The sequence below is a fragment of the Cajanus cajan genome, chromosome 8 (genome assembly GCF_000230855.2).
Source record: "Cajanus cajan strain Asha chromosome 8, NIPB_CcT2T_4, whole genome shotgun sequence".
Lineage (NCBI taxonomy): Eukaryota > Viridiplantae > Streptophyta > Magnoliopsida > Fabales > Fabaceae > Cajanus > Cajanus cajan.
In genome coordinates, this window is record NC_138524.1 from 2431452 (window position 1) to 2452596 (window position 21145).

A 21145-nucleotide genomic window follows, 5' to 3' on the forward strand; every position below is an offset into this window, starting at 1 on the left:
CCGAAATGGGCCATCCCAATTAGCAGCCAACTTTCCTTCTTTCGGATTACGCCTCGCCGATCCTTGTGCTCTCCATACCAGATCGCCTTCTTTAAAACTTCTTCTGATAAGATTAGAATTAAATCTACGAGCCATCCTCTGTTTGCAAGCTTCAGCTGTGATTTCTGCTCTGAGACGAACCTCGTTCACCATATCCACTTCCGCTCGGAGAGACATATCATTGGTATTTTCATCAAAATGTATTCTTCAAAAAGATGGTTCTCCGACCTCCACAGGTATCATGGCGTCGGTACCGTATGTTAGCCGAAATGGTGTTTCTTTAGTCGTGGACTGGGGCGTGCACCGGTAAGCCCATAGAACCTCTAACAACTCTTCCGCCCAAGCTCCCTTAGCATCCCCCAACCGTTTCTTCAGTTCGCCAAGTATTACTTTGTTTGCTGCTTCGGCCTGCCCATTAGCTTGCGGGTGTTCAACCGAGGTAAACCTGTGCTTGATACCGAGATCCTGGATGAATCGATTAAGTTTCTGATCGGTGAACTGTAAACCATTATCAGTAACAAGTGCATATGGGATGCCGAAGCGAGTAATGATATTTTTCCATAAAATTTTTTGAACATTGGCAGCTGTGATACTGGCAAGTGGCTCGGCCTCGACCCATTTTGTGAAATAATCCCCAGCTACCAATAGAAACTTGCACTGTCCTTTGGCGATCGGGAAGGGACCTAGAATGTCCATACCCCACATCGCGAATGGCCACGGTGAGCTTATGCCGTGAAGTTCTTCAGCCGAAGCATGAATGAGGTTTCCATGTTGTTGGCAAGATGTGCAATGTTTGACAAACTTCAAACAATCATCCTGGAGAGTAGGCCAATAGTATCCAGCGCGAAGCACCTTGGCAGCCAAAGTTCTTCCTCCCGAGTGAAAACCGCATATGCCTTCATGGATTTCTCTTAGAATATAATCAGCCTGTTCGGCCTCAACACACTTCAACAATGGGACTGAAGATTCCTCTTCTGTATAGCTCTCCACCCACCATGGTATACCTAGCAGCCTGAGTCCGAAGCTTTCTAGCAGCCAATGAGTCAGTCGGCACTCTTCCATGTTGAAGATAATCTACCATATCAGTAATCCATGTCCGACTAGACCTCTCGGTTGCCAAACATTCGGCAGTGACCATACTTGGAGCTTCAAGGTCTAAGTGTAGCGTGGTTCTCAGCTGGCCGGGTTTTCGAGTGCTACTTGCCAACCGAGCCAACTGATTTGCTCTTCCGTTACGCTCTCTGGGCGTGTGCTTTACTTGAACTTCTTCAAATGTGTCACGCATTCTTTGAAACAAGTGATAATATTTCAATAAGTTCGCATCTTTTACTTGAAAATTATTATTCACTTGCTCGGCTACAACTTTTGAATCTGTCCAGCATTCCAACCGGCTAACCCCAATTTCTCGGGCCAACCTTAACCCTGCCAGCAGTGCTTCATATTCAGCTTGGTTATTTGAGGCTTTAAACGCAAATTGTAACGACTGTTCAAGAACTAATCCTGTAGGTCCTTCTAAAATTATACCAGCTCCACTGCCTTGGTTATTAGAAGAACCATCCACATGCATCGTCCATAAATCATTCTCAAAACAGCCCTTTGGCTGTAATTCATTGACAAAATCTGCCAAATATTGAGACTTGATCGGCCCTCGAGGCTCAAATACAATGTCAAACTCCGATAACTCAATCGACCAAGCCATCATTCTTCCTGCCAATTCTGGTTTGCGCAATACCTTAGATATCGGACAATTGGTTCGAACAACAACGTGGTGACTCTGAAAATACTGTCGGAGACGCCGAGCGGTATGGACAAGGCCTAGTGCCACCTTTTCCAAAAGTTGGTACCTCGTTTCAACTAGGGATGGCAAATATACCCGTACCCGTGGGTAATACCTGAACCCGTCCCGACTTTGACGGGGAATACCCGGTTTGACCGGGTACGGGTACGGGTACGGGTAAAACCCGATATATTGAATCGGGTACGGGTACGGGTACGGGTATGTACTTACCCGCCCCGTACCCGTACCCGTCCCCGTTCTCATTTTTAATTTAATATTCACTTTTAATTTAATTATATTAAAAAAATTTAATATTTTTTTACGTATGATTATTTATTATAATGCGAGATAAAAAAATAACCTAATTATAATTATAATATAATAAAAAAAAATTTTAAAAATATTTAAAAAAAAAAAAATTGACGGGTACGGGTACGGGTACAGGTATACCCGATACCCGACGGGGACGGGGATGGGGATGAAAATCCATACCCGACGGGTATGGGGACGGGGATGGGGATGAGTTTTACTTGCGGGGACGGGGACGGGTATCATGAAACCCGTACCCGCCCCGCCCCGTTGCCATCCCTAGTTTCAGCTTCTTGTAGCATTCGGCTAATAAAATAAATAGGTTGTTGTCCATCTTTTTCTTGAACTAGAACGGTACTTATTGCATCATTAGAGACACACAAGTAGACCACAATCGGTAACTGCAAGTCAGGTTTTGACAGTATAGGCGGCGAACCGAGACGCTCCTTTAAAGTTCGAAAGGCCTCTTCACATTCGTCAGACCATTCAAACTTTTTTGATTTTCTCAGCAATGCCACAATAGGTTTGGTTATTTCGGCCAAACAAGGGAGGAATCGTGACAACGCTGTAAGCCGACCTGTTAACTGCTGAACCTGTTTAAGGCTTTGAGGACTTATCATGTTGATGATTGCCATACATTTGTCGGGATTAGCTTCAATACCCCTTGCCGACAGCATAAAGCCGAGGAACTTTCCCCCAGACACTCCAAACACGCACTTCTCCGGGTTGAGTCTCATATCATACTTGCGTAACTGCTGGAATGCCTCTGATAAGTCTAGCACATGCCGACATTTATGGATTTAACAACCATATCATCTACGTACACCTCCATGTTCCTGCCTATCTGGTGCTGAAAAACTTTGTTCATCAATCTCTGATATGTTGCCCCTGCGTTTTTCAACCCAAAAGGCATTACTTGATAACAGTAATTGGCCGAATCAGTGATGAAAGCTGTTTTTTCATCATCTCGGGTATGCATGGGGATTTGGTTATACCCCGAATAAGCATCAAGAAAAGTTAAAATTCCATGACCCGAGGCGCCATCAACTAATCGATCTCTGTTTGGGAGCGGATAGGCATCCTTAGGACATGCCTTATTGAGACTTGTGTAATCAGTGCACATTCTCCACTTCCCATTCGACTTTTTTACCATTGTTGAGATTTCCGTTGAAACACTTTTGTTAATATTTGTAAATTCGTTTAATTCTATCAACGGTCTCAAACACGGCAAGTATACCGGCCGTTCAAGTAGTAAAAATATCGTATCCACAGGGATTAGAAGGTAATATAAGCATTTATTGACTATTCGTGACTAAAGAATAATTCCAATTTCATAGTTTGTGCAGTGAATTCAAAGTTGTGACTATTGGAATGAAAGCTGTAAATAAATATTGTTTTGTGAGTGGAAAAGGTAAGGAATGGTATTGTGGTATTGTGAGGTTGTGGGGGTCAGATTTCACCAAACGTAACACTAATGTATCCTTAATCTCTTGTTAAATTCATTGCTTAATCAACCCATAAGTTTACTCAAACCTAATCCCTTAGAGAAAGACCCTAGGTGCGGATATTGAATATCAATCCCTTGAGTACCCAATATCTACACCCGCATTACGGGCTAGGGTTTAAGACTACTAATGGGTCAAGCTCTATCCCTAGATACAATCACCACTAGGCATATGTTTCAGAACTAGTTTCAAAGGTTATTTTCCAATACCCATGGAACCTTAAATCATGCAAAGGGTGATCAATCCAAAGCAAGCATTAAGAATAGAAACAAACACAACAAAGAATAAAACAACATGTATATATATCATTAAAACCGTAAAGATTACAATAGAGTACGTTGGTTACATCTAACCCCACAAAATGGGTGAAACCACTCAACAAAGAGGGCAAATACAAAATAGAGATGGAAGAGGAAGTGAAGAACCGAAGGAAAGATCCGCACACGGACGATCCCAAGCCCTGGGAATCCCTTCTGCAGCTCCTGGAGGCGCCCAATGTGAGAATAGAGGTTTCTCCCCCGAAAATGGCTTCAAATACGGGCCTGGGAGATCAGATTAGGGTTCCGCGCCCGGCGCGTAAGTCTTGGCGCCCGGCGCGAAGCCTTCCCAACAAACTTTCTGCCTTAAGACACGCGCCCGGCGCAATTCATATTGCGCCCCGCGCATTGGCTTCCAGAGACGAAATACTCTGCTTTGCTCGCCCGGCGCAGGTCTTATTGCGCCCGGCGCAACACCTCTTCTCTGCTCCTTAGCCTCTTTGGTTTCCAATCCTATGGGTCTTCAATCCTCAAGTCTCTAGCTCAATACCTGCACAAAAATGAGATGTATTAAGGTATTGTTAGCTAAATTTGGGTTAGTTATATCTGCACACAAAATGAACCAAAAAGAGAACAATTATATTGCAATGGTTCAGAGGATGACCGGAATTTGTTTAATAAGTCTCATCCAAAAAGATGTAAAATTGAGACTTAACAACTCCCCCAAACTTAGAACCTTGCTTGTCCTCAAGCAAAAGGTCATTAATCTAGCAGATAACAAGCAGTGCAAGTGTGTCATATTCTACATCCCAGTTCACTTGTATTTTCTTTTCGCAAGCATGAACCTAAGATGGATCTCCAGTCACAATTATTGCAAAAGAACATGACAAGGTGTAAACAAAGGTTTCAAAAGAGATCAAAGAGCTGAGAAGAGTAATGACTATCTGTGTAAGCATCCTCACTAGGAAAATGTTTCTCTCTATGCACACTAGTGTATCAGGGTGAGTGTTTCTCTCTAGTCTACTACTCACGCCACATAATTCAACTTTGCTCTTCATTTCCAAATGAAACCAGTGGTAAAACAAATGCAGACACTTATCACAAGGTCTTTATTAGGGCAATCTGGGTCAAGCAGGGTCAAGCGGTAGCAGTTTTATGGTTTTTCAAGGATTGAAGGTGCTATAGCTTAAGAGAGCAAATAAGATTTTTCAATGATGTCCCTCTCCATACCCCATTACAACAATTAAGCACATGCCCCTAACCGGATCCAAGCCATTAGCCTTTATGAGATGCATATTTACATTTTTGCATCTTAATATTTTTGTTTTTGTTTTGCTTTGTTTTTCTCTTTTTTTTTTTTTTATTTATTTATTTTGTTTTGTAATGGCTGACCACATACTTTCTTCTTCCCAAAATTTCCCATTCTTCAACTCCCCCAAACTTATTTGATGTCATCAGTTTGCTCTCTTAACCAAAGCAAGGGTTATGGTTAATTTTTCATGGTTTAGGACAAGTGGAAGGTGTGGTGTTTAGGCTTAGAAAGGTATGGGTCAAGTGAAGAGTGGAGATGGCTTTTTGGCTTAGATGGTTAACAAAAGATGGAAATGTGAATGCCTTGATCATATAAGTGCACAACATAAGCACACCACCAGGGAAACTCAAGCAAAGTCTATCATGCAACCTAAGCGTAGTTCACTCATAGGTATTTAGGCTCAAACCTCACCCGGCTATGCATCCACAAACTATCAAACTCAGCTCAGTTCTATGATCAACATTGAAACCCGTATGCAACTAGTCATGAACTAAAGATCTAATGTGACTTGAAAATGTCTAAGGTACACACACCATAAACATCAAGCAAACTATAATCCAGAATCGACCACAAGCAAAACAAGTATCAACAAGATTAAAAACCATGCTAAGGCAGACTATTCACAAAAAGAACCAACAGAGTAATCACCAAAAGAGATAGATATAAAAATAGTTAAAATACTGAAAATAAAAGACAGAAAAATAAATTGCAAGAAACAAAGGCAAACTAAGGTGAGCTCCATCTGCTTCCATCTATGGGGTCTGGTCATCATCATCTTTAGGGGCTGCTCCACCATCAACGGCTCCGTCTGCATCAGCAGCTCCACTCCCCCAAACTTAGGAGCCTGGTCCCCAGGCCAACCAGTATATGCCTGAAAGTCCTAGAAACCAAGAGTGGTCGCGGAGTATAAGCATGAAAAAGAATGGTGAGCACAAAAATGTATACATAGTGATGACCAAGCGACTATAACACAATGGAGAATATCCTTAGACCAAAATTAAGCACAAAATGCATGTACATAGAAATGGACTAAGACAATGCAACACAAACAGAATACAAAGAAACATGAATGAAAAATAGTTAAATACAAGGTATCAGGAATGCTTTTGCGCCGGGCGCAAAACAGATGCGCCGGGCTTCATATCAGTAAAACTCAACGAGGTCCAAAATCTGATATCGCGCCGGGCATGCATTAAACGCGCCCGGCGTGGTGGTTCCAGAGACCAAAAATTGAGTACTAGGCCGGGCGCAAAAGAGTCACGCCCGGCGCGTAGTCACTTTAAAAGGTCAATTTGCCCAGGTTTTAAATTAGGATCAGGCCTTATTTCCACCTAGACACAGAATTGCCTCATTCCTCACATTCCAAACAAAATGTACCCTATATTTACCCATTCAAACATGATTCTAACAACTAACACATAACACAAACAACATATACCACAAAACATATAACACAAAACACAACACATAATACAAAACAACACTTATAACACAGAACAACATGCAACAAAAATCTAAAACACAGTTCAGATCTCTGGGTTGCCTCCCAGGAAGCGCTTGTTTACTGTCCCGAGCCTGACGGTGACCAACTTGAAGTGCTCTACTCACCTTCTCCTCCTGTTGCTCTTGTTCCTCCTTGCTTTGTGCTCAATCTGAGGATTGCTCAGCAACTGCTCAGAGGAATTGGTCAATCTACTTCACAGTTCCTTGCATACAAGAGAAAGCAGAGGACTAGAGCGCACAGGTTAGCTTCAACAATTCATTACCAACACACAAATAAAAATAACAATAAAAACAAAGAATAAGTCACAAATAGCTACAAATACTAAATCGCCATTCTAATCCCCGGCAACGGCGCCAAAAACTTGTTGAGATTTCCGTTGAAACACTTTTGTTAATATTTGTAAATTCGTTTAATTCTATCAACGGTCTCAAACACGGCAAGTATACCGGCCGTTCAAGTAGTAAAAATATCGTATCCACAGGGATTAGAAGGTAATATAAGCATTTATTGACTATTCGTGACTAAAGAATAATTCCAATTTCATAGTTTGTGCAGTGAATTCAAAGTTGTGACTATTGGAATGAAAGCTGTAAATAAATATTGTTTTGTGAGTGGAAAAGGTAAGGAATGGTATTGTGGTATTGTGAGGTTGTGGGGGTCAGATTTCACCAAACGTAACACTAATGTATCCTTAATCTCTTGTTAAATTCATTGCTTAATCAACCCATAAGTTTACTCAAACCTAATCCCTTAGAGAAAGACCCTAGGTGCGGATATTGAATATCAATCCCTTGAGTACCCAATATCTACACCCGCATTACGGGCTAGGGTTTAAGACTACTAATGGGTCAAGCTCTATCCCTAGATACAATCACCACTAGGCATATGTTTCAGAACTAGTTTCAAAGGTTATTTTCCAATACCCATGGAACCTTAAATCATGCAAAGGGTGATCAATCCAAAGCAAGCATTAAGAATAGAAACAAACACAACAAAGAATAAAACAACATGTATATATATCATTAAAACCGTAAAGATTACAATAGAGTACGTTGGTTACATCTAACCCCACAAAATGGGTGAAACCACTCAACAAAGAGGGCAAATACAAAATAGAGATGGAAGAGGAAGTGAAGAACCGAAGGAAAGATCCGCACACGGACGATCCCAAGCCCTGGGAATCCCTTCCGCAGCTCCTGGAGGCGCCCAATGTGAGAATAGAGGTTTCTCCCCCGAAAATGGCTTCAAATACGGGCCTGGGAGATCAGATTAGGGTTCCGCGCCCGGCGCGTAAGTCTTGGCGCCCGGCGCGAAGCCTTCCCAACAAACTTTCTGCCTTAAGACACGCGCCCGGCGCAATTCATATTGCGCCCCGCGCATTGGCTTCCAGAGACGAAATACTCTGCTTTGCTCGCCCGGCGCAGGTCTTATTGCGCCCGGCGCAACACCTCTTCTCTGCTCCTTAGCCTCTTTGGTTTCCAATCCTATGGGTCTTCAATCCTCAAGTCTCTAGCTCAATACCTGCACAAAAATGAGATGTATTAAGGTATTGTTAGCTAAATTTGGGTTAGTTATATCTGCACACAAAATGAACCAAAAAGAGAACAATTATATTGCAATGGTTCAGAGGATGACCGGAATTTGTTTAATAAGTCTCATCCAAAAAGATGTAAAATTGAGACTTAACAACCATCACCACATTCGCCAACCAAGTAGTGTAGTGGACTTCCCGAATAAATCCGGCATCAAGTAACTTAGCAACCTCCATTTCAACTACAAGCTTTCTTTCTGTCCCCATCTTCCTTTTACGTTGCGCAATTGGTTTAGCCTCGGCACAAATTGATAACTTATAACACATGACCTTGGGATCCACTCCAGGCATGTCGAAAGGCGTCCATGCGAAAAGATCTTTATTTTCCATTATAACCCTACATAGGGCCGAACAGTGTTCCTCATTCATATCGGCACCGATGTACGTAACCTGGTCAGGATATGCACCTATCTGGAAATGTACTTTTGACTCTACTGGCTCCACACGCTCTTCGTTGTTCATTCTTGGATCAAGATCCCATACTTGCTGCTCTACTAATGCCGAAACATTCACGTCGTGTGTTCTTTTTGATTTCGATTTCCTTTCTTCCATCGGTTCGACACGTAGACTAGCATAATAACACTCCCTAGCAGCCTTTTGATCGGCATGAATTGTAATTACATTTCCTTTTTCAGACGGAAACTTCATTGCCAAATGTGGCGTTGAGACAATGGCCCCTAATGCATTTAAAGATGGTCTGCCGAGGAGAATATTATACGAAGTGTTAGCATCAACCACAATATACTTCACTTGAACCTCTCTACTTTCCTTTTCATCAAAACAAAATCGTGTGAAAAGTTTTATATATCCCCTGGTACTGACTCTTTCTCCTGCAAAGCCGACCAACGGATCATCATAAGGGAGCAATTCTTTTTCAGAAATACCCAACTGCTTGAATGTGTTCCAATATAATATATCCGCCGAACTGCCCTGGTCGATCAATGTTTTCTTGACGATGCAATTGTGTATTTCTACACTAATAACCATCGGATCGTCCTGCTCTGGATCAATGCCTTTGAAGTCAGCATCGGTGAATGTTATTGTTGGTAACCGCCGAGAAGGCTGTCCATGAATGGAATTTACCGATCGGATGGCTCGAAGATGCCTCTTCTGAGCCGAAGAAGTTGTGCCTCCACCCGCAAATCCCCCTGCAATAGTATTAATGACTCTCCTATGCGAAGGTGCCGAGTCATCTTTTTGTTCGCGTGATCTACTTCTTTCACGCCGAGCTCTATCAGAGGTTTTATCGGAACGGTCTTGCCTGTACCGATCTTGATATTTGGGTTGATATGTGCGAGTTTGGGACGAACCTGACCTGTCCACAAAGTTATGCAACTTACCCTGCTTAATCAAATCTTCAATTTTGTCTTTAAGGGCCGCACATTCATCAGTTGAGTGTCCCCGATTACGATGATATCGGCAAGATTTACTAGTATCAGCCCGTGGTGGAGTGGATGCTCTCTTCGGAATTGTTAACACTTCGGAAGCCAAAGCTTGTTCAAGTACTACCGAACGACTAGTGTTGAGTGGAGTGTATTGAGTGTATTTTGGACCCCGACTAGGCCGATCCCGAAGAGATATCTCCTTCCCTCGCCCCCTGTATGGTTGTTCTATCTGCTTGTCTACCTTGCCAGAAGATTCAGCTCGGGCCTGACTACGATATTCTGCCAATTCCTCCATCTGCATATATTTATCAGCCCTTCTTCTTAAATCATTCATGTCCAAAGGAGGTTTTTTACAGATACTATTAACGAACGGTCCTGGTTTTAATGCGGTTGTGAGATGATGCAATGCAACAGCAGGATTAAGATCTCGAATTTCCAACGTATCCTTATTAAACCGATCCATAAATGTCCGAAGAGACTCCTTCTTATCCTGCCTGATACCAACCAGAGACAAAGATGTTAGACTATGAGGGCGACTTGTCGCAAATTGAATAGTAAATTGTGAAGACAATGTGTTGAACGAGTCAATGGAATTGGGTGGGAGACGAGTGAACCAACTGAGAGCTCTGCCCTTAAGAGACGTGGGAAAAATCCTACACAACGCAGCATCATCTGTTGTACTCAAGGTTACCTGTGTCAGAAAAACATCTAAATGCTCATCAGGATCAGTAATACCATCATATTTGTCAATGGGCAAAGCCTTCCAATTATCCATTAAAGGGAGTTGCATAATGGAAGGGGTAAAAGGATGCCGGTGTGGTCCGACAGTGGTCATATCTGCCGGACGACCCACAGTGGGTAAAGCTGAAGGAAACTTCTCAGGGGCTACTGCCGAAGCATGAGGAGCCGACGTATGTACCGCATGAGACTGGTACGATCCCTGAGTTTGTGTGTTAGTAACATAAGTAGGTTTCCATGTTGTATCCTGACTTTTCAACGCTTCATTCTCAGCCCTCAAGGCCGAAAGCTCTCTTGCATCCTTCTCTCTTTGTTGTTTCATTAATTCCATTTCTTGTTTCAGCAAACGCACTGTTTCAGAGAGATCAGTTTCATCCACCACTTCCACATGCTCCTCAATGGGACGATCTTGCGTGTTTGTTCTCCTAGTTATCGGCATCGTTCTTCTCAACAAACTTCCAACCAACTTCGTTCGGCCCCACGGTGGGCGCCAAATGTACCTGTATAAGGATACACCAATAGTCTTCCTGTGTTCTGAAGGCCGAACGAACGCTCCAATCCAATATGAGTGAAAAGGTTTGTACCTGTAAAAGGCACTCCAACGCTCAAGTCAGCACGGGCACAGAAATCTAGGGTAATTAATGAACAATGACGTTACCTTTTGACCTGAGCTATTTATACCACTACAAGAAAAATACTAAATAGCGACCGAAATTAGCGACCGAAATTTTTCGGTCGCTATTTTGCGACCGAATTAGCGACCGAATATTTTCGGTCGCAATTTTGCGACCGAATTAGCGACTGATTAAAATAGCGACCGATTTAGCAACCAAAAATTTTCGGTCGCTATTTTGCGACCGAATTAGCGACGGATTTGGATGGTAGCGAGCAAATCGGTCGCTAAATCGGTCGCTATTTAATTGTGTTTTATGAAAGCATGATCTGCGACGGAATTAGCGACCAAATTTGAATAAATATCAAAAAAAATTGCGACCGATTTTATTTCGGTCGCTAATCCTAAACTTTTGAATATTTTAGCGACCGAATTAAAATCGGTAGCTAAAACTTTTTTTTTTTTTTTATCATTCAAATGTCAATTGATGTGGCAATTTTTATTAAAATGACAAAGCTAGGATTCGAACTATGGACATGGAGTTTATGGGCCACGCATGGTACCGCTGTGCCACTTTAATTTCTTTGTAAAATATTAAAAGTAATATATATACATAATATAATATCTTTTCTAAACTTTGAAAAATCCTCAACATTATATTAGATATCTTTTAATTTAATATTAAATATCTTTTAATTATAAAATATAATAAATCAAATCTAAAATCTGTAATAATTTATTTGATACAAATATTTAATATGAAATTATTTATTATAAATTTAGTTATGATTTTTATAATCTTTTAATTTAATACTGGATTTCTTTTGATTATAATATTTTAATATATTTTATTTGAAATATCAATTAAAATATTTTATTACCTTTTCATTTTAATTTATTGTAAAAGAATAAGAATATTTAATTTAGCAGTAATAAAAAATAACTATTATAAGATTTAATTTGTTTAATTTTATTGTTTATTATAATATTTTTAGTCGCTATATTGATAAAAAAAATATTTTTAATTAAAATATATTTTAAAATTTTAGTTAATTTATTTCATTCACTCACTTTATTAAAAAGTGATAAAATATAATTTATATTCAATTAATTTAATAAAATAAAAAACTTAAAAATATGTATTTAAAATCTATAACAATTTCTTAAATACAAATATTTAAAATTTTAAAATAAATGTTTATTTATTTATTTATTTTAAATAAATTAAGCACAAATTAAATGTTGTGATTTTTTTTAGAGTATTCATCCTTAAAGTTGCAAGCTCAGTTACTTGCTGTAGAGAAGGAGAAACATAAATATTGAATAATTCATCTTTTGAAAACCATCAAGGATCTCAGATCAAAGTTAGAGCAAGTGAGTATAGCTGATTTGTTTTTAAATTTTTATTGAAATAAATGATCAAAATATATTGCCTCTTTTAATGTGTTGCTTCAAGTCAAAATTAGCCAATCTGATTACAAAATAAATTAAAGGCAAAAAAATCACGTATCAATTCATATCATAATCAAATTTGATTATAAAAGAAAAATGAAAGATCAAATCTGGTTCCGTGAAACATCAGTGTTTTAGTGACCGATTTTATTCGTAGCTACATCAGTGTTTTAGCGACCGAAATAGAATTAAAAAAATTACCGGTTCAACAAATACCAAATTTTGTTTGCTGTCAATATTGTTCCTCTATTACACTAAATTTTATTGGTCAGTGTGTCATCAAAATGATGTAAGATTTTTAGCTAATTATCATTTTTCTATTTATATTGGGAGCTAATTTTTCTCTCTTTATATTCTTGAAAATTCTTATCTTTACTTATGTTAATATAATATTCTCTTTTTTTAATCAAATATAATATTTATTTGATGATTGAATTCATAAAAAAACAAATAGTATAATATCAAATTAATATAATCATAATTAAATATAGATAAAATCGTTTTCAAAAGAAAATATATTATCAATTATATATATATTGTAAATAAATAAGTTAGAATATTTTGATATTAAGTATAAATTTAAAAATTTACACTAAATCTTACTTTTTGTATTTTTTTTATATAATATAAATTTAATAATTCAACCAAATTATGTGATATTATTACACTTAAAATTATGTATATTAGGAGTATTTTTTTTTTTCAACAGGGAAAAATTTATAAGAAATCTTTTAACTTCCTATTTAATTTGATTTCTACTTGTCATAATTATTTATGAACTAGATTTTAATATTTTAAAATAAATTATCATCAAATGAAAATAATTTTATACTATAATAAGAAATTATTCATTATAAATTTAAAAATTTATATGTCTAAAAATATCTATTTATACAAATTTTAAATATAATTTATGTATTCAAATATGAAATTGATTTGTATATATAATTTATTATATTAGTTATACATTATATATAATGAATATTTAGGTTAAATATTACACAAACTAAAAAGATATTTAGTTATAATGAATGCAAGCATAAAAAAGATATTTCTTGACTTAATTATATGGAGTGTAAATGAGTTTAGAATTACAAAGGTTAAATTACAAAGAAAACATTAAAAAAAAAGATTACGCAAGAAACAACTAAATCGGATTCTCACTCGCGACTTTTGGATCTTTTAAATTTCGCAATCCCGCGCCTGCGAGGGAAAACAAAAAAAAATGCAAAAACAAATCCCCTCCGTCCAAAAAGATCCAACGGTCCACGTCAGCGATCTGCATCCTACCCCTCCCAACCAATCAAATCCTAGCGAAACAACCTATATATACAAGAACACACACCAAATCCCTCTCATCACAAAATCCACAACCTCTCCATTGTCTCATACAACCTTCAAGCGAAATTCCAGCAATGGCAAAGGGAGCAGACAAGAAGCCAGCGGAGAAGGCTCCGGTGGAGAAGAAGCCGCGAGCGGAGAAGAAGATTCCGAAGGAAGGCGGCGCCGACAAGAAGAAGAAGCGGTCGAAGAAGAGCGTGGAGACCTACAAGATCTACATCTTCAAGGTGCTGAAGCAGGAATCATGAACAGCTTCATCAACGATATCTTCGAGAAGCTTGCGCAGGAATCTTCTCGCTTCACCAGATACAACAAGAAGAACTAAAATCCAGTGAAATTAACATATGATTTAAAGTTTATTCCGTTCTAATGTAGATTTAGTCGATCGTAACAAATGTTAGAGAGGTTTTCTGATCTGAGGATTTCGAAGAACTGGACGAATTTGAAGTTTTTGTTTACTCCAAGTTTTCCAGATTTTTAGAACCGTTTTAGCGACCGAAATAGCGACCGATTTGATCCGTAGCTACATCAGTTTTTTAGCGACCGAAATAGCGACCGATTTTATCCGTAGCTAAATCAGTTTTTAGCGACCGAAATAGCGACCGATTTTATTCATTTATTAGCGACCGAAATAGCGACCGATTTTATCAGTAGCTACATCAATTTTTTAGCGATCGAATTAGCGACTGATTCATAAAATGTTTTTATTAAATAAATACAAAAAATAGCGACGGAAATTGCTACCAAAAAATTCGGTCGCAAAATTGGTCTCTAGAAGTTAGGAGACCAAAATGTTAGCGACGGATTTTTATTGTCTAGCGACTGATTTTTCGGTCGCTAAATTGCGACGGAAAAAATTTCGGTCGCTATTTGAAATAGCGACCAGGGTTTTAGCGACGGAATTTTTCGGTCGCTATTTCGGTCGCTGAATGTAATAGCGACTGAATTTAGGTAAATAGCGACCGATTTTGGTGGTAGCTAAAACTTGATTTTTTTGTAGTGTACTGACATTCGTGGGCCCTGGACCTTATGGGCCCTGTAAAAACTTACCGTGCTAGGTAATACTTCTTAATCAGCTAATTAACCTTTGATGGTTTATTAACGATAACTAATAGGGATGAGTCGAACCAGGTAACCGATTGGCAATCGGCCACCTGATTCGGCCTTTCGGCGACCGATAAGAAGGTGGCTAAACATCCCTACCCGTACATTTACTATATCTTATTCTATGTATTTTGGATCTTAATCAAGTCTAAATAAATAATTTAACCAATTTTTTAGATTTAGTAAAGACAAAATTAAACTTATTCTAATTTGTCCTTTATACACATGTAATTTTAATATTGAAAAAAATAAAATTTAAGAGTATTAGATCGAGATGCAGTGACCCATATTTTGAAATTAGTTTTATAATTATTAATAGTTATGTATCATATAGATTAATATAAGTAATCTTTCTCATATGATAAAAAAGATGAGTTTTAACTTTTTCAATCTCGAAAGGCATAGTGTCTAGGAGAAAAAAGAATATTTCCAACACTTTTGTAACCACCATCTATACTTGAGTGAGTCTTGGTCTAGTTTTACGCTGTTAACGTCATGAAGAAACTTTGACAGAATAAAAAATAAAAAAAATAAAAAGAACATTGACGTGGCTGACCATGACCAAGATCCATTAATTCAGGAAAAGTCTTCGTTTTTCCTAAACCCTAATTTTTATTTGTTTAACCTAGCAGCCATGATGGAATTCAACATCGAACTTGTTTGGTAACTTCTCACGTAACGGACCATGAAAATGAAACCTTTCATATTTACACCCATCTTTTTTTTTCTTTTTATGCCAAGATAAAATCATATAAAAATCATTCCACCTATCTAAGATTTGTATTTTCCAAAAATGTCGACTATAATGAACCCATATATTATTACTCCAATAAATTCATTAAATTTTATTTAAAAATATTAAATAATAAATAAACTATTATAATGAATAAATATTATTTTAATAAAATTTTATTTTAAAATCATAAAATAATAAATAATTTACTATAGTGAATAAATATTGTTTGAGTAAAGATACTAATATTTAAATATTTAAAGCCATTGTTGCTATAATCTGCTACAACATAAAAAAAAAATTAAAAATGATGAAATTGTTGTAAGTTATTATAACATTTTCTTTTTTGTGTAACTCTAACTTTATATCTAACAATAATATGAAAAATACAGGAGCCAATAATGATTTAAATAATATCATTATTGATTCCAATAACTTTCAATTATAACGTGACATTGAACTCTAACACCATATTCATATAAATACAAAAAAAAAAAAAATGACAAACTGCAGGTGGTGCTTTAACCGACCAAACATCACCTGTTAAACAACTTTAAAAGCGTAATTTATTTTAAACAATCTTTTCTAATAATATGTTTTTAAAACCCACTCACCATTGTTACAACAAAAAAATATCCTAGAGTGCACTACATAAAAATAAATAAATAACACTAAAGTGCAGTCTCTTTTTGCTGGTCCATCGTATATGGAAGCTCCGTGTTGAATGCATCAGGTGGTGAGATCAGCAAGGTGATGTCATTAGTGATGGAATCCACGCGTTTGGACTAAAATCATTGAGTGTGGTGTATAAAAGGGTTCATGGTTTCTTCTTCTTCCTTCGTGCCTTTTCAAAGTAAAGCGTGGAAACACCTTGGCTTAGTTTCTACTCTTTTGGTAGATTGGAAAGGAAGGTTCAATTTGTTGCAATAAAGTGTGTTTTAATTGCCAAAATATAAAGGAACCCATTTGCAGGTGAATTTGGTCCTTCACATCTCCAAATATGGGAGAAGTGGCAGAAGCAAATTATTTCAGATCAGAAATAGCTCTGTTGAACTACTCCGATGCCACCTTCAAACCCCCACTTTCTCCTCTTTTGATCCACATTGATCCCAATGATCACACTTGTTCACCCATTTCGGAACTGCACCCCCAGAACCAACATCCCAAAGATGCCTGGCTTCCTATCACTGAATCCAGAAACGGGAATGCCTTTTTTGCAGCTTTCCATCTTCTTAATTCTAACATTGGATTCCAAGCTCTCATGCTTCCCGTTGCCTTCTCCACTCTTGGTTGGTACGTACCTTGCACATTCACGTGTTCCAACTTTTAATATGTAATATGGAACATGGCACCATATTTAGTTACATCGAATCACTCACTCTCTTTTAACTCAAATAGATGCCCTCCTATCAATTATTTTTTAAACTTACTTAACTAAAAATATATTATTCAATCTTAACAAGTGATAACAAGTTCAAGTCTATGAGTTTTATCATTTATAATAATTACATCATTTGCATCCAATATAAAATATTTGTAATCCACCACAAAGAGGAAAAAAGAATATACTCGTATCCAATAATAAATTATATTTAAGATGGATCGGATTCATTGCAGTTTAATTAGGAGCCCCAAATGAATGAACCTTAATTTCCTTCTAATTCAATTAATTGATGTTTAGTTGTGCACGCATTTGTCAACTGCATATGTCAAGGAACAGGACTTTCTATACAGATTTGTTTTCCACAATTAATATTTCGACCTACCTTTCCCTTGATTTTTAGACATTATATTATTTTGTTGAAAATTCAAACCAACCAGGTCCGAAGTTTCGACTCTGAAGTTTGAACTCCCGTAACATGTTGGATTCAAAGTCTCACTAATATAATTAAGGAAGGCGACCCATGCATGCATGATTCACCTGCACCCAAAGTCAAGTCCTTTTTCAAAACTCAGCTAACTAACATTCTCTACCAGATAAACAATTACGTGAATCATCCGCATACATGCAATCATGAAAAGTCAAGTAGAAACAATAATCAATCATAATATACTGATTACTGAATAATTTGAATGACTTTCAGGGGTTGGGGTACAGTATGTTTGACAGTAGCATTCGTTTGGCAGCTATATGCCACATTTCTTCTTGTTCAACTTCACGAATGCGTCCCTGGAATTCGTCACAGCAGATACCTCTTCCTTGCCATGGCTGCCTTCGGTAAGGACAAATTAATTCCAACTTCATCTCCACCAATAAACACCCACAATAAAATTAAGCTTATGCATTGCATTATCTTTTACTATATTATATATGCATATACACTTGAGATATGCTCTACTATGATTGGCGCTATATCCCATCGGTTCCCGTTAGATTTACTGTATATGGATACAGATGGGAATAATTTTTTTAAATATAAATGTCAAGATTGGTTGGTTGTATTATTTAATACCTGAGACAAGCTTTTCAACATTGGGAAAAGATAAGAAATAATGTTAATTTAAAGGCACGTTGATTTGATTTTGATTTTGTGACGTGGGGGTGGGTGGGTGAAAAAGGAAAGGCTCAGAGTGACTAAATTGTGTTTTGTTACGTATGAAGGTAAAAGGTTAGGAAAGGTGGCAGCATTATTCCCGGTGATGTACCTTTCAGGAGGCACATGCGTCGTGCTTATCATCACCGGTGGTGGGACCATGAAACTCTTATTCAAGACACTTTGCCACAACGATGACGGGGACACGTGTAATGGCCACTCTCTCACGGGGGTGGAGTGGTTCTTGGTGTTCACTTGTGTGGCCATTCTCATTGCACAATTGCCCAACCTCAACTCAATGGCCATGGTTTCTCTCGTAGGGGCCGTTACCTCCATCACTTATTGCACCCTCTTTTGGGTCCTCTCTGTTAAGAAGGGTAGGCCCAACAACGTATCTTATGGATCCTCACTGTCCCATCACTCCACCCCACTCCCTAACATCACTCATGTTCTTAATGCCATTGGAATCATTGTGCTAGCTTTCAGAGGTCATAATCTTTTGCTCGAGATACAGGCAAGTATTCACGTTGCATCATCATGTTTATTTAATTCAGATTCTTTTTCCACCAAAAATTAAAAATTTAAAAAAAAAAGGTAACACTTGTATTGTATGACTATGCCGCAAATTAAATGATACTAACTTAATTATGTACCCAAAAATAAAAACATGTGTTTTTTGGATGTTGATTTTGCAGGGAACGCTGCCTTCAAATTTGGAACAAAGTTCCAAAGTAGCAATGCGCAGAGGTGTGACAGTGTCCTATGCACTAATTAGCATGTGCGTGTTTCCTCTGGCAATTGCTGGATTCTGGGCCTATGGAAACCAGGCAAGCACAATTATTATTTATTTCAAACAATAACCTATAAATTGATCAGTATTATTAATTAAAGACGATTTTTTCCCTTTCATTCATTGCAGATTGATGAAGGAGGATTGTTAACTTCGTTGCCACAACTCCACAAGAGGCAAATAACAAAATTCTCAATGGGTGCAATATACGTGCTGGTAATAATACACTGTTTGAGCAGCTACCAAATCTACGCGATGCCCGTATTTGACAACCTGGAACTAAGATACACGAGCATAAAGAATGAGAAATGTTCAGGATTGGTGAGAACATGCTTACGCATATTCTTTGGGGGGTTGACATTTTTTATAGCAGTCACGTTCCCATTTCTGCCAAGCCTAGCAGCACTGATAGGAGGGATGACTCTGGTGCCAGTCACATATGCATACCCTTGTTTCATATGGTTAGCCCTCAAGAAGCCACGAAAAACAAGTCTTGTTTGGTGCTTCAACGTTGCACTTGGCACCTTAGGGATGCTTCTCAGTGCTCTCTTGGTGGCTGCAGCTATAAGGACTCTAGTTGTCAAAGGCCTACATGCTAATTTCTTCAAACCAAAATAATGCCATTCATCACCAAATTTCTGCCTATGCGACTCACCTTATCCCCTGTATTTAACTAATCTCCGATTATATTAGATTAGATTAGATTAGATATACACAAAATCATTTTTGAAAATGTAAATGTACCAAGCCTTCAGCTGCTCTGCCAATGCTGTTATTTAGATTGTCAAGTTTTCATCTATTATTAATGAAATCGACTATGAACCAACTTTTACCCAAACATAACTTTTTCTTCCCATTGCAACGCAAATTTCTATTTGTCTTTTTTTCACAATATTTTCTTCCCAACTTGTTATAGATGTGGTGAATTTCATGCACTTGTCTCAATCCTCTTTCAACTTTTCCCTGGTGCCTATGCGCATGCATTCCGGAAGGGGGGCTGCGAGAACTTTCATACACTACTTTTGGTGCTATTTATTTATTTTCTTCGATTCTATTACTTTTTCTTTTTTTAATTTTTGGTGTGCTTTTATATCTCCTTCTTCGCGTTTTCCTTTAGGTGTGGGACATGAATAATTCTAGAACTTACAATTAAAAGAGATACAAAACATGCGAGATAAGAATATTGACTAACTTTTTTATATACAATAATGCGACAACGAGTTTTTTTTTTTTTTTTTTTTTTTTTAGAATCAAATACTAATGATATGACAGTATTACTGTTATAACATCCAGCTCAATCGCAAAATGAAAATAGAATTATTATGATCTCACTTCAATGGGAAAGCATAGTATGTCACAGATATGAAAGTATATTACACAATTATAGATCTTCCCAACCAATTTTAAAATTAATATTAACTACTTTATCGATTTAAATAATGAAATTACGATAAAAGGCTTTTATTATATTTTATTAAATGGCAATAAATTTTTTTTACACTAGTGGCAAAATAAGTTAAACACTCATTTTATTCAAATTTATTGAAAATTACGAATCTGTTGCAACACTTGTCACTTGCATTCTAAATAATGATTTTATTTATCTATAATTTTATAATTTTCAATACATTTTAACAAATAAAAAACAGGTTAAAGAATAGGTTGTTAACCTTCTTAATTATATCTATTCACCAAACCAAACGTACTATACAAAGTTTTGCATCGGCAATAGAGAAGGAGTTGTCAAATACGACTAGTGGAGGTGTAGAGAAAATACTTGCAGTGTCATGTTTTTAGGTTTGTTTTTTTTTAAGAGTTAATCACTCATATATTATCAGTGTAAAATTTTTACACTGACAACTAATCATATCTTTTAACAATACCATGTCACTTGCTTATTTAATTAAATTAAAGTAAAATAAAATAATTTAAAATATATGATTAGTTACTGGTGTAAAAAAAAATTTACTGGCAGTGTATGGATGATTAACTTTTTTTTTTCTAATGAATTCGTGTCAAGTTTTTTTGGTTTATTCAAAATATGCATTAATGAAAATTCCAACTTCTCTGTGTCCTAGTTTTCAAAATTAAAATGCGAATCTGAAAACGAGAACAAGTTTAAGCTGTTTTCTATTTTTATGGTTTTAGGAACTATAAAAGA

At 37.2% G+C, this 21145-nt stretch overlaps 2 protein-coding genes across 2 annotated transcripts; one reads left to right on the top strand and one right to left on the bottom strand.

Moving 5' to 3' along the window:
• Window positions 1–246: 246 nt before the first annotated feature.
• LOC145950747 (uncharacterized) lies at window positions 247–10856 on the bottom strand. The gene is made up of 5 exons (XM_083062440.1): window positions 8413–10856; window positions 2952–3013; window positions 2515–2900; window positions 1034–1864; window positions 247–966 (listed from the first exon to the last, which is right to left on the bottom strand). The coding sequence occupies exons 1-5, from the start codon at window positions 10854–10856 to the stop codon at window positions 247–249; spliced, it is 4443 nt and encodes a 1480-aa protein (XP_082918566.1).
• A 5633-nt stretch (window positions 10857–16489) lies between these two features.
• LOC109798354 (lysine histidine transporter-like 8) lies at window positions 16490–19827 on the top strand. Its single transcript, XM_020358585.3, has 5 exons — window positions 16490–16953; window positions 17745–17878; window positions 18263–18708; window positions 18890–19021; window positions 19114–19827. The coding sequence occupies exons 1-5, from the start codon at window positions 16661–16663 to the stop codon at window positions 19600–19602; spliced, it is 1494 nt and encodes a 497-aa protein (XP_020214174.1). The 5' UTR covers window positions 16490–16660; the 3' UTR covers window positions 19603–19827.
• Window positions 19828–21145: the final 1318 nt, after the last annotated feature.

What these genes read in the sequence shown, in the direction of transcription:
- LOC145950747 (XM_083062440.1), bottom strand. Translation starts at nt 10,856, where the DNA reads ATGCCGATAACTAGGAGAACAAACACGCAAGATCGTCCCATTGAGGAG. An exon ending in GAAGTCCACTACACTACTTG is followed by an intron (nt 3,014 to 8,412) that starts GTTGGCGAATGT and finishes TGAAAAACGCAG; the next exon opens with GGGCAACATATCAGAGATTG. An exon ending in ACTTGCAGTTACCGATTGTG is followed by an intron (nt 1,865 to 2,514) that starts GTCTACTTGTGT and finishes CTTTTGGAAAAG; the next exon opens with GTGGCACTAGGCCTTGTCCA.
- LOC109798354 (XM_020358585.3), top strand. Translation starts at nt 16,661, where the DNA reads ATGGGAGAAGTGGCAGAAGCAAATTATTTCAGATCAGAAATAGCTCTG. An exon ending in CCTTGCCATGGCTGCCTTCG is followed by an intron (nt 17,879 to 18,262) that starts GTAAGGACAAAT and finishes TTACGTATGAAG; the next exon opens with GTAAAAGGTTAGGAAAGGTG. An exon ending in ATCTTTTGCTCGAGATACAG is followed by an intron (nt 18,709 to 18,889) that starts GCAAGTATTCAC and finishes TTGATTTTGCAG; the next exon opens with GGAACGCTGCCTTCAAATTT.